Consider the following 14601-nt stretch of genomic DNA (forward strand, 5'->3'; position numbering starts at 1 on the left):
AGTCTCCTTAGATGGTTTGGTCACATAAAATAGCGGCCTTCTGATGACCTGGTTAGGAGAGTAGAGGTATTAAATTTGACTTATGTTAAGAAAGGTAGGGGTAGACCTAAAAAGACTTGGTTAGAAAATATTAGGAATGGCCTTTCTTTATTAGATTTAAACGAGAATTTGACTTTTAATAGGACACAATGGAGAAAAAGGATTCATGTAGCCGACCCAACGTAGTGGGATAAAGGCTTGATGTTGTTGTTGTTACAAAGAGCCAAATGCCTAGTCGAAAATATTATTATGATCCATTCTCAAACAAGCTTCTGCCAGTAAGGACGTGGTACGTGTCCTCTAACCGGCGATTTTGCTGCCAAATGGCACTGCAGGATAAACGGTTATGACCCGGGGCCCTCTGAACCGAGTGGTTTTACCGCCAAATGGCACCACAAAAATCGGTTATGGCCATAGCCAATACGTTCATTAGTGTCATCAAATCCTTGAGATATGAATCAATAGGATTTGATTGATAGGGCACAAAGCCCTCTGTTAGCTAAGGTGGATTCAAATTTGTCCCTTTAATCAAACATTCACCCCAGGTCTACAAGGTACCCTTGGACGAAGCAACCCATGGCTGTCGAAAAGGATCCTTCTGTCAGGTTGGGTCGACTACCTCCTCTGACTAAGTAAACCAGAGCCATGATGGTCCGGGACGATGGAACCATGTGATCTTGATCGGGTCTATCATCCATTTCCCCACCATCCGCTTTAAGTGCAAGATGGTGAAATTTTCTCTTTTAAATATCCAAACCTTAAACTTCAAATTCCCAAACCTTCAAATTCTCAATTCCAAATCCATTGTTGCTACTATATGTTAGATAACATGTATTCTCTACGTATCTGATTGACGACTAGCTTTAATCAAAAGTTCTCTCTCATTAACGGGAGGGGTAATTAACTTATAGGGGCTTGCACTTATAGGAAACCAGAACTCAGATCATAAAGTCCTCACAAAATGAGGGCGAAATCTCTTGGTAGTGTCTTATCTACAAACCCATCTGCCTTCCAAAATTTACCTCGGAACATATCAGTTAAAACTCCCTCGCCGAATAAAAAGAAAAGCGGGGAGGCCGGGGCCGTATTTTCGGAGCCCACACTACTGTTGCCACCAACTTTAGCCATTCATCTATGATTTCATGTGTACAATTGAGACAAGCCATTGGAGACAATACACCCTCGCCCGTACTATCGGCTACAATGTTATAAGATATGGAGGTAATATTAAAATCACTGGAGGTGCAAGGGGTGCCCCAAGGAGACAGGGGATCAAGGAAGTATTGATCAAGTGGAAGAATTTACCAGAATATAAAGTTATATGAGAAGCCTACTACACTATCCAAAGACAATTTCTTTCTTTCAATCTTGAGGATGAGGTGACTTTTTGTGAGGGGAGTATTGATACGATTGTGGACCTCACTTCATTTCAAGAGCCAAAAGACTCTTGTTTTGTGGGTCATAGCACCTCATTTTAGACTTATAGGAGGAAAACGTTTAAGGGTAGATTATTGGAGGAAATATGAGGTGCATTATGGTGGGATTAGGGCTGGTTTAAAGGGGGAAAGTTTGTATGTGGGAGGGATTATGTGAATAATTTTATGAAGTAGTTTTTCTTAGGTGATTGTTGGTTCCTAGTTGCTATTTGAAAATTAGGGGAGAGTCGATTCACCTCTCGAACAATGAATTAATTGTATCTTGTGTTTCTTTGATTGAAGATTGCTATTTCAACTTTATTAGTGTTGTTCCTGCATACCGTTGTTGTTTTTCTCTTTATTTTGGTGCATGTTTTTTACTGTTTGGTGCTGATTTCGCTCTAGGGGCTGTTTTGGGTGCTTATTTGATCTTCAAAACATATTAGGATCATAGTAGCATAGTTATTCTTTATATTTTACTTTTTTTTTGTTCTAGCAACCAGGATGTCGTCTTATCAAAAGCACATTGGTTGTTTTGTGCATTTTAGCCATCTGGAAAGGCTATTATGGCAGTTTCAAGGAAAGGCTATTATGGCAGTTTCAAGGAAAGGCTATTATGGCGTTCTGCCATTATTAATTCATATTTTGAAACAGGATTTTAATTTCAATTTTGTTATGCTTCTGAATTTCAAATTTAATGATCAACAATACTTTCATTTGTTAAAATCATAATGATAACCTGTCTCTCATATCACGTACCTGTTGGCTATTTCTAATGGGTTGAACATGAAATCGTGGCTATTTCTCACCCAATGGACTTTTGTTTTCATGAAATTCCTATTTTGTAGTACTTTTGTTACACATTTCCATCTTAACTAGCAAACTATAACTCTTGAAATTATTTCCTTGTTTATAGCCTAATTTTTTGTTGTTGTAATAGATTCAGAATATTTAAAACTTATAACACCTAAATATTACTTGATCTGTTAACAGTACTTACTGATAATTATGAAGTTTTCACCCATTAGATTTTCTTATTATGCAGTCAGTCCTATCGAATGAAGCATAATGCTTAGTTGTTATTTATATTCTACATAATTTTATCCTGTTTGGCAACCACGGAATTTTCTTATCAAAAGCACATTGGTTGTTCTTATGCATTTTAGCCATTAGGGAACGTTATTATGGTGTTATGTCATTATTAATCAATATTTTTTAGACATGATTTTATTTCTAAATACACAGTACTTTTGAATTTCAAATTTAAAGATCAACAATACTTTTTTTTTTAAGGAAAGGGTTTAGCATCATAATGACAACCAGCCTATCATCTGATGTACCTGTTGGCTATTTTTCTTGGGCTGAGTATGACATCATGGCACCGACACGACCCAAGACTGAAGATCCCATTGCTGCTGCGTTTATTTCAAATTGTGGGGCACGAAATTTCCGTCTGCAAGCGCTTAGTATGCTTGAAAAGATGGATGTCAAGATAGGTTCATATGGCAGCTGTCACCAAAACCTTGCTGGTAATGGTATGTGGAGGATTTGTAATCTCCAAATCTCTTGATTTACACAGTTTAGTTTTAAATTATTTTAAATGTGTGCAGCAAACATGATAAACATTCATTGCGTTCTTATCCCAACTTTAAGTCGGAGGCTCCACTCATTAAATTGAAGAACACCATATGTTGTTCTACTTGTGGTGTAAAAAACTACAACGGAAACAGAAGATAGAATGAGAAAACTCAAGCAAAAGATGATAGCCTGAAATTTTAGTCTACCGTATGAAATTGGACATCAATCAAGAGAAGGACCTCATTTTCTAAAATCTAACCTTACTATTTTAACATGTACACAAGTATTAAAAACTTTTTTCCAGCTTTGTATTTGATCTTTTTTTTTTTCAGCTTCTAAATGCAAAAAAATGTCTATCAAAATCATCATCATGTTTTCAGCCACAAAAAAAGTTTAAAAATAAAATATTGCAAGAACATGAAAAAAAACATAATTGATATTCTTAATCAAATCCTATTTCTTTTGCACTAATTATCTCATTTTCAAAAAATATTTCTAAACTAAAGTTATTGCATAGAAAAATGAGCCTTCATTACTTACTCATTTTCATAGCAATTCAAAAACAGAGATGATGAGGACATCCGCTCTACTTTGTTTATGTTCATTTTATTATTTGATGTATTTGTTTTGTTTATGACTGTGTTGTCTTTTCCACTTTTGCCCTTACTTAAGGGTTTAGAGATGTGTAAGCCCTAGGAGCATTTTAGTACTTTTTATTTGTCACAATGTATTGGCTATTTAAAGCCCTCCCCTCCTCCCTTGAGGGTTAATGAAGATTATTATGAAAATTTCTGCGTTTTACTCTTGTGAGAGTTTGAGAGTTCTTGGAGAGAGCTTTGAGAAAGTCCCTTGGTGAAGGGCAAGTCAATACCCACCAACCTTGGAAGCGTCCAAGTTCATGGTTCTCTTTCCCTATCTTCTTCTTTCCCCCTTCTCCTTCGCTCCTTGCCCTCGGTTTAGAGTTTCCCCACTCCAAATCCGCCGGTCCTCCACTCCCTAAACCAAGCTCCACCACCGGCCATTAATCCTTCCCTCTCCACTTAGCCGCCGGTCAACATCCTTCACCCACCCCACCTAGCCGCCGTCCACCAAGGTGATTCACCCCTTGCATGGTTGATCCACTTAATCCCCCACCACCACCTAATCCTTCCCAACCCAAGATCCAACCACCGGCCACCCCATGTTTTTCCCACCATTATGATGATCCCCATCACCATAATGACCTCCTACATTAACCCCCACAAGAAAATGGAAAGGATTTAATCCCATTTGAAATTCAAATTATTTCCATATTTAGAAATCCTAATTAGGAAAGTATTTAGTCATGAATTCAATTTAAATTCAAATAGATTGGATTTATTATTAACTTTCCTAATTCACAAACCTTGTTTAGAAACTCCCCAAAACTCCTCCCCAATTCCCTCCCTCCCCCTTAATGCCGCCGGCCCCCATTAATGTCCATTAAAGCTCCCTATCCCTCTTTAATTTGAATTCAAATTTCAAATTAATTCCCTCCAAGTTCACCTTAAATCTGAAATAAATCTCAGATTTAATTCCCTATTGCAATTAATGCCTTGGTCCACATTCATTGAATGTGGACACAATTTTCCCCTCCCTCTCTAGGCCGGCCCACTCCATATTTCTCATTAATGCTTGCCTAATCAATCACCATTTAAGTCCCTAAATTAAGCCCAATTTAAAATTCAAATTGGGATTGATTTAATCTATTCCTAATTGATAGTTGCTGATTAGGCAAGCAATCCAAAAACTTCATCTGCTTTCTCCCTCCCTCCTGATGCCGCCAGCATGCTCCCACCTCCCCTCTCTCTACCCGCCCACCTCCCTCCCCTAGCTCTCAGAAGGTTGCTGTCCAGAATTCCTGCACCTCTCCAAGCCTCTCCTGTCAACAAGACCCTCTCAAATTGTTGTTTAAAGAAGAACAACCTGCTGTCCATCCATTCCAGCAAGGGGAGATCAGCCGTATTGTTGCCATGAGCCCTCTAGTTGCCGCCCAGAAGGTTTTCATCAGCAAAAACTGTTGTCCTGCTGCTCAAGAATCCCCCAGCTATTGTCCCAACTCTCCAAACAAGATCCAGACTGTCATCCAGAGAAGATTCAACCAAAGAAAGTGACTATCCAATTTGGGAGACCTTTCCAAGTGCTGTCACAAAGTTCCAAGACCAAGATTTGGGTGAACTCTTCCCTTGTTTCTTATTTTCCTAGTCATTCTCAATTGTGGAACTAATTAATTCATCGAGTTCATCGTCATCCTCCCCGCTAAAGCTTAGTATCTTAAAAAATGAGAGAGGGACTTGCCTCATAGTGACTATTTTCATTGTTAGTTTAGGGATTTACGTTGAAAATCATTCATGTATGCAATGTTAGAATAAGTGATTGTTTTACGATCTTAACCTCTATGCATGTGATTTAGCCTAAACTTGCCTTACCGCTCTTTGTGTTTTATTTTGTCGTTTATAATCAATATAAAGCTTATAATTATTGTGCTCTGAATATTAAGCGTGCAAATTTCCTTAAGCAACTCATCTTCGCATGTACGTTTTACATCATCTACCAAGATGATGTGAAACATATGCAAAGAAACAAGAACTGCTTGGGAATTTTAATATAAGATTATTAAAACTCTGCTAATTATAAATTTAGTATTTACCCAAGTTAGGTTCTCGGAGTTATCAATTAGAGACTAAGGCTTGCAGTTACAATTAGATTAACGGGACAATATCAAATTAACAACACATAAATAGAGAGTAATGTTATGGTGAGAAATAATAATCCATGGTTAACAAATAGAACTCTTCACCTCGAGAAAGGGGACGTGGAGAAGATGGCCGGTGGAGAAAGAGAGAGGGAAGGAGATAGGGAAAGAAAGATACAACCGCGAGCTCGGACACATCCTGCAGTTGACGGGTACTACGTTGTCCTTCACCAAGGGACTTCAGGCCACGAGCCCGGCTACATCCTGCGGCTGGTGGAAGCTATGAATTCCTCCCATAGGAATCTCACCCAAGGTTTTTCCCAAAGAACACAAGTGCAAACACAAAATTTTATTATAATTACATCATTATCATCTTCCTAATTTGGTCCCTATCATATTTGGAAAGATTTCATAATTCAAATTCAAATGAATTTGAATTAAAAAATCTTTCCTAAATATCCCACACCTATTTTAGGAAATTCCCCCCAATTAGTGCAAATCTGAATTAAATGATTTGATTTGAATTTAATTCTCCTTATTCAATGTATGTGGACACATACATCGAATTTGGACATCTTTCGTCCCTCCTTGGCCAGCCCTCTCTCTTTCTCCTCTATCATAATTATTTCCTTCCTAATTAAAGACCCCAATTAAGGAGATAATTAATTCCTCTTTTCCCTCCCTTCTTTTCGTATTTGAATTTCAAATTCAAATCCATTACTTTAAGGAAAATGTGAGATGAAATTTTAGATCTTTAATTTTTATGTCCCCCTCCGTTCTACATCAAGAGAATACATATACATTGGGAGAAGATAAAGTTGAAAATGCAATAGATGGCAGAAATGAATGAAACTTTTAGAATCGGATGGCTCAAATGTAAAGAATACTACAACAATGGCAGGTAGGGGCAAAAGGCTTTTTACGGGGGCAAAATTGATTTTTTAGAAGGGGCAAAAATGATTTTTTACTCTCCTATATGTTAATTTTGTTTCCCCTAACCTTCTGTTTTAAAGTGGAGCCCTTTCATTTTGTTGCAAAAGTACGAAGTTCATATTACTATATACTATAGTCATTCATGAATAAACCCAAATTCGAAATCCTGTTGCAAGGATCATGCATAAAAGTATGTGAGCTATTATTGTTACCTAATTACTCATGGGCATTTTTGTCCCTTACCTAGTGTTCTGAACGAGCGTATGAGAAAAGAATTAGTCCATGTGAAGGTGAATGTGAAAGATTTGGTTGCATTGGCTTTGTTGCCAGGATCACGCATAAAAGTTCAAATTTGGGGTTGTGTAACATTGAAAAGGAAACGACATTAAAGTGGGTGTTTGGAGTTAGAATTAACATGAAAAGGTGAGGAAAACTAGTAGGCCAGAGCTAACATACATATAATTTAAGAAAGATTTAACCATAGAATGAATACCAAAAACATCTGTAAACAAGAATAAGAATGATGAATTCAGAAAGTTTACAAGCCATTGCTATAAGAGGTCTTTTACCGCTGCTGTTGAGTATTGCTGGAACCATCGTATGGATTTTAAGAAGGAAATGCTTTAAAGCAAAAATCAATGGCCTTCTGTTTTAAAGCGGGGCCCTTTTTTTCATTGGATAAGGGCAAAGTTCAAATTACCGTAGTCATTCAAGAATAAACACAAATTCAAAATCTTGTTGCAAGGATCACGCATGAAATTGTGTAAGTTTATATTATTACTGTTTCTTAATTACTCGTACTCATCGGCATTCTTATCCTTTCGTTCTTATTCCTTTTGCTAGTGCTGTGAGCGTGCATATGAGAAAAGAATTAGTTTGTGTGAGGGTGAATAATAGCAAGGGTGGTGGAAACTTAGGATGCATTGGCTAGTGATAGGTCATAAAATTATGCAACTTAGTTCATCTTATTTCAATTTCCTTACTACACGTACTTGTTGGAAAGCTCATGGTCCTTGTTTTTCGCTTCCCTAGTGCTGTTAGCGTATACATGAGAAAAGAATATGTGAGGGTGAAAAATCATATAATTGGAGAAAGTTTTGCATGATTGGTCACATTGAGATGTTCTTGCGATCAAGTAATCGGTCATGGCTACGTTGTTAAGTGATTATGTTGCATTGCTAAATTGGAGAATGACAAATATTGCTCGGTGTTTGCTGAGCAATTTATGTGATGTAGGACTCAATTGTTTAGGCAATGTTAAGTAAGAAGTTGCATGCTTTTATTTGAAAGCAATATTAGTTTTTAAACTTACAGTGATTTTAAACAATGAAAGAAAACGAAAGAGGGATGAAACTAGCTTAGGCCAAATCACACAATTAGAAGTTAAGATCACAAAATAATCAATTATTCAAGCATAGCATACTTGAAGTATTTTCAATGGGAAATCCCTAAATTAACAATGACATTAGTCACTACGAAAGAGATCCCTCACTTAATTCCTTAGAATACTAGGCTTAGCAGAGGGAGTTAACACAACTTTTATGAATCAATTATGACCACGATTGAGAGCAATTCAGAAGATATAAAATTCGGAGGAAGATTTTACCTTTGTCAGGGTTTGGAGATAATCTGCCACTGCACGGAGGAGAGTTAATTGGTCGTCGATGGCTTCGACGAGGGTGAAGACAATCCTCTCTATTTATTCCTCTACAGTTTGGTCAATCTCCAGGTTGAGGTCGAAGAACAGTGAGTTGAGGATATCGACGTGGCTTTGGATGCCTTGATGTGGTGGAGGAAAGATCCTTGTTGCCCTTGACTAATCACCTTGTAAGAGAGGATTTTCAAGGATACCAAGGAGGAGGGGAAAGGTGGCCTATCAAGCTTGTGGGGATTGAGAATAATTTGGCTCAGGATTTTAGTGGATTAAGGAGGGAGGTAGGGGCCGACCAAGCTTAGGGGAATTACGGAAGTTTGGTTCAAATTTGGTGAAGAAAAGGGGAGGGAAAGTTTGAGTTTTAAATTTTCTAAGTAATTGGAAAAGGGAGGGAAGGGGGCCGGCCAAATCAAGGCTTGATTGGGCTTGATTGGGTGGTGTTTAAGTCGGGTAGGAGAGAGAGAAGAGGAGAGAGGGGGTGATTAATTAATTCCCTTAATGGGATTCCCAATTGGGGGAATTAATTAATTAAGAGGGAAAGAGTAGGGGGGCCGGCCCAAGAAAGAGGGAAGGGAGTTGTTCAGGTTCAATGAATATGGGAATTTGAATTGATTCTCAATCAATTTTAAATTTTTCCAATCCTTGATTGAAGGAAGGATTTCCAAAATTAAGCTAAATGATTTAGGAAAGAATTTAAAATTTCAAAACGTACCAAAATTAAAACAACTTAATTTAGGAAAGATTAAATTTTAGAGGGAAAGGGATTAGGGATAAGGCCGGTGGCTAGGAGGAGTGGGTAGGGTTTAAGTTAGGCCAGCAGCTTTGGAGGGGAGATGGGCAAGGGTCAGCGGCTTGTAGGGCCTAGGTTTTGAAGTGGTGGTGAGGGGGTTCAGCCGAGAGGGGGGATATGGGAGATGGTGGTTGGCGGTTTAGGAGGGGTTGGGGTTTCGACCGAGAGTGGGAGGAGGGAATTTGGCCGACGGTTTAAGGGGAAGAGAGGGAGGATGGGGAGCGACGACGTTGACCACAAACCTGGACGCTTCCTGTGGTTGGTAGGTATTATGATGCCCTCACCTAGGGACTTCAATCTCTCCAAGAACTCTCAAGCTCTCTCAAAACACACAAATGCAAAAAATTCATAATATCATTCATTATCCTCTCAAAGGAGGATGAGGCTTTAAGTAGCCAATACAATGAAGAAAATAAAAAAAAACCAACTTGCCCCTAGGGCATACAATTGACTAGGCCCTCAAGTGAGGGCATAAAAGGAAAAATGTACAATAACTCATAACAATAATAATCTAATACAATGATAATCAAAACTCAAAAGTAAAGCGGTGCAATTGTGGCTAGGGCTGCAAACGAACCGAGCTGAGCCGAGTATGTGAGTGTTCATGTTTGTGTTTGTTTAACATTAGTTTGTTCAAGTTTGGTTCGTGTTTGATTCGAGCTTTATTATTTGTGTTCATGTTTGGTTCGTTTAATTTAAGGGTGTTCATGTTTGGTTCATGTTCGTTTGTTTAGTGCTTATCGAGCTTTAAACGAGTTATGTTCGTGAACATATCTCGCAAACAATCTATTGAACAAGCAAACATTAAATTTGTTCATGAACATTCTAAACAAACAATCTAACAAACATGGACAAATATGAAATATTTCTTGGTCATGAAATGAAATTTCTAAAATAAAAGCAGTTGTATATTTAAAATGAAAAATTGATTAATTTATATGAACATATGTTATAATATTATATTACTTTAAAATTTATTAATAAAAAATAATTATATTATATTATGGTATAATTAAAGTTTTTATATTTAATCGAACTCGAATCGAGCTTTTTATCGAGCTTGTTCATGAACATCAACTGATGTTGTTCGCGAACATAAACGAGCTGAATGCATTAGTGTTCAATCTTGTTTATTTAAGAATCGAGTATTTAAAATATTGTTCAAGTTTGTTTGTTAGTTAATTAAACGATAACGAACGAGCTTTCATCGAACCGAACAACGAGTAGTTTGTCGAACGTTTGGTTCGCTTGCAGCCCTAATTGTGGCCGTAAATCAACGGCATCGCCTCTGGTAGACTCTTCAAGGTCGGATGTCCTCATCATTATGTGAAGTAAAATCTAGTTACACAAACATAGATGAGTAGACAATGTTCAATCCATATGGTTGTTTTGATGAAGGACCTACACTTATGTTATATGACTAGGGCTGCAAACAACTAAGCTAAGCCCGCTTGTTTATGTATGAGCTTGTTTATTAGTAGCTTCTTTGAGCTCAATTTAGTTTTTTTGACTATATTTAAGTTTGGTTTGTTTAAAATGTAAGATGTTGAGTGTTGATTTATATTCGGCTTGTGTTTAGTTTCTATTGTGCTTATCTAGCTTTAAATGAATGACTCGTTAATGAGTCTTATCGAGCTATTAACAAGCTTTATTATCAAGATATTCATTAGCTTAACAAACGAGCCTTATGGAGCCTATTAATGAACAATTATACGAGCATGTTAATGAATTGCTATCAAGCGTATAAACGAACCAACCTATTGAGCATTTTTTTAGCGTAAAAATGAGCAGCTTATCGAGCTTAGAAAATGATCATTTTGTTAATAAAAAATATTAATTAATGATTAATTATAATATTAATAATTTATAATATATATAAATGTTTTAAACTAATTTGTTCAAGAGTTCTGTATCAAATATTAGTTTAGTTTCTTAACGAGCTTGTTTACCAGTTTTGTATTATATATTAATTGAGTTTCATAATTAGATTTATATCGGGCTTATTCACGAGCTTTAAATGATATTATTTATGAACATAAACTTGCTCATATTCAAGCTTGTTTCATCAGTTAAATAAATGATCATTAACGAGCTATAATCAAGGTGAGCCATGAGTAGCTTGGCTAACGCTCTATTCGTTTGTTGCACAGTTGCACTCTATGTGACTAGGGATATCGGTTATATGTTCTTGCCAAACCACATAATTTATTGTCTTATGTGATGAGGTTTGTGCTACTACAATTTTTTCCCTTGCATTTCTTTTTTTTTTCCAATAACTAGTATCAGAGGAAAGTTGGGAGTTTTCGAGAAAAGTCAAAGAAATGATTGTTGAGGATGGATAGGTAAATGACAAAAAGGTTGATGAAAAGATTAATTGTACTATAAGAAGCTTCATCTATCTCTCTTGGAGACAAAGCGATCTTTGATGAGCCAATAAAATTGAAATCTCCCAGGTAGACATTTATTAGTTATTTTGCACCTATCAATTATATAAATTGTTGCATTCAACCTATTACACGAGAAGGGCACAATTGAATAAATGAGAACTCTATTAGATATGTATGAGATGTTATTGATAGTAAAATATATACATCTAATGAGAATATTTTTTAATCTTGGAAGGGTAGATGGTACCTATTCTATAAAATTTATCAACTTATTTAAATTGATTACAAGTAGATTAACTTCATCTTTGATGTGAAGTTTGTGCTTTGAGCTTAATGTTATAGCTACCTTAGAGCTAACACAAATTTGATGCATTGGGTAAAAGTTCTTGTAGTTTCGCGTAGTTGAAGCTCATTGAAATTAGAGAATCAATCCTAAGTGAAGATATCCTGAGTAAAGAATTAGGTGAAGATTCTTTTTCTGTCTAGAATATTTGCAGTAGAGTAAGAGCTACAAAAGAAAAAAAATTGGAATATTTGAGAGAGATTTAGATCACTTGAAATCAGCACAATAATCAAAAGAGATGTCAATTCAATGGCTGGAGCGGTGTATTGTGGTAATGGAAAAGGTCAAATGTATTAAAAGATTGAAAAAATAAGTTGTTGAATTTAGCTTTAGAAGGGATTCAAGATGAATTAGTTCTTAGTATTGATAGTCTAATGGTATCTTGTAACTTGAATTTGAATGCATCTTTTTACTCTACTTCACACAATAAGCTTGTCTTTTTTTGTTTTTTTTGTTTTTTGCAATAAATTATTATAAAGTTTATCTTGCTTATTATGAGCTCTTAAGCTATGACAATTGGTGATATTCAAATTAAATCTCTAATGACTTTCATGGAAGTTGTATCTGGTGAGGCAGATTACAGAAATTAATATTCAAATCAAAATATCTAAGACATAATCGTTGTAAGCTGTCTTGGAATCATTATATCTTCCATCGATAGTTCAAAGGAGGGCCTTGAATAGTAGAGTATATACAAAATTGTGCATATGCACATTAAAATGGAACAATTTTCCCTTGAAAGAAGAAATGATATATATATATATATATATATATATATATATATATACAGAAATTAATATTCAAATCAAAATATCTAAGACATAATCGTTGTAAGCTGTCTTGGAATCATTATATCTTCCATCGATAGTTCAAAGGAGGGCCTTGAATAGTAGAGTATATACAAAATTGTGCATATGCACATTAATATGGAACAATTTTCCCTTGAAAGAAGAAATGATATATATATATATATATATTACATTTTGTGGTTGAATATGATGTCTATTCATTCATGGGATTCTCTTGCTCTATTGTGATTTTGATGATTAGAATAATTCAGATAATTCATGTGCACAAAAACGAAATATTTCCTAGCACAAGTTGCATATTATGGGGTTATTCATGAGGACATTCTCGGAATTATTCTCAAGGATACTCCTTGGGCCTTTTCTGAGAAAATGGTTGAGGTTGGTTGGGTTTGCAATCCCTAAATTATTGTTAGTGGGCCCCCAAACATACGGTGTCCCAAAGTGATATCAAATAATAGCAAAGTGAGGATTCATTAATTTAATTTGAATTTATTTGATGTTTTTCAAAGTGGATCGAGGTGCATTCTATTAGAGAGATGGAGAAGGCGTGGGTTGTCTCTATTTTTTTGCATTCTTTCCCTTTTTTTTTTTTTGAAAAGAAACTCTCCTCGAGGTTATTTACTTGGAAGACTAAGTTTCACTTACTTTTATGGACACTTTCTTTGAGCCCATTCTCTTTCTTATTCCGATTGAGAATTTTTTTTTTCTTTCTCCTTCTTAAAATTGTACAACAACAACATCAAGCCTTTATCTTTATCCCACTACGTGGGGTCGGCTACATGAATCCTTTTTCTCCATTGTGTCCTGTTAAAAGTCAAATTCTCGTTTAAATCTAATAAAGAAAGGTCATTCCTAATATTTTCTAACCAAGTCTTTTTAGGTCTACCCCTACCTTTCTTAACATAAGTCAAATCTAATACCTCTACTCTCCTAACCGGGTCATCGAAAGGCCGCCGTTTTATGTGACCAAAACCATCTAAGGCGACTTTCTCTAATCTTATCTTCTACTGGAGCTACTACAACCTTTTCACGTATATGCTCATTCCGTATCCTATCTCTAAGGGTAAAGCCACTCAACCACCTGAGCATTTTCATCTCTGTCAAACTTAACTTAGTATTATGCTTCTCTCTTAAAGGCCAACATTCGGCACCATAAAGCATTGCAGGCCTCACTACCATCTTATAGAATTTTCCCTTAAGTTTGAGGGGTACATTTCTATCACATAACAAGCCCGATGCATTCCTCCACTTCAACCATCCAACTTGAATTATGCTGATAATATCCCCATCTATTTCACCATCACTCTGAACAATAGATCCAAGATACCTAAAACGTGTACTCTTATTAATGACTTGATCACCCAAAGTCACAATCCCCTCACTAGGACTATTACTACTAAAATTACACTCCATATATTCCGTTTTAGATCTACTCAAGCGAAAACCTTTAGACTCTAAGGTTGACCTCCATAATTCAAGTTTACCTTCAACTCCCTCTCTAGTCTTATCAACAAGAAGAATATCATCAGCAAAAAGCATACACCAAGGTACATCATCTTGCAAATGTCTAGTGAGAACATCCAAGACTAAAGCAAAAAGATATGGGCTTAAGGCTGATCCTTGATGTAACCCAACCGAAATAGGAAAATACTTGGTCAATCCACCTTGTGTTTGAACACAAGTAATAGCTCCTGCATACATATCTTTAATGATTTGAATATAAGCATTATTAACTCCTTTCTTTTCAAGAACTCTCCATAGCACTTCTCTTGGAACTTTATCATATGCTTTTTCTAAATCAATAAATATCATATGTAGATCCTCCTTATTTCCTCTATATTTTTCCATCAAACCTCTGAATAAATGTATGGCTTCCATAGTCGACCTACCCGACATGAATCCAAAGTGATTTTGAGAAGCATCAATATCACGCGGTAGCA

The 14601-nt window shown here is 36.1% G+C and overlaps 1 protein-coding gene across 4 annotated transcripts in view; it reads left to right on the plus strand.

Moving 5' to 3' along the window:
- LOC110092524 (glycoprotein 3-alpha-L-fucosyltransferase A-like) overlaps nt 1-14601 on the plus strand; it is a 46549-nt gene that overhangs the window by 17747 nt on the left and 14201 nt on the right. For 3 of the 4 annotated variants that reach the window (XM_020817109.2, XM_020817107.2, XM_020817108.2), the window contains exon 4: nt 2748-2989. In XM_020817109.2, the coding sequence (XP_020672768.1) occupies nt 2748-2989 (242 nt within the window). The remainder of the gene's footprint in view (nt 1-2747; nt 2990-14601) is intronic. The other variant, XM_028693291.1, reaches the window with a different exon arrangement.

Source organism: Dendrobium catenatum, unplaced genomic scaffold, assembly GCF_001605985.2.
Source record: "Dendrobium catenatum unplaced genomic scaffold, ASM160598v2 fragScaff_scaffold_249, whole genome shotgun sequence".
NCBI lineage: Eukaryota > Viridiplantae > Streptophyta > Magnoliopsida > Asparagales > Orchidaceae > Dendrobium > Dendrobium catenatum.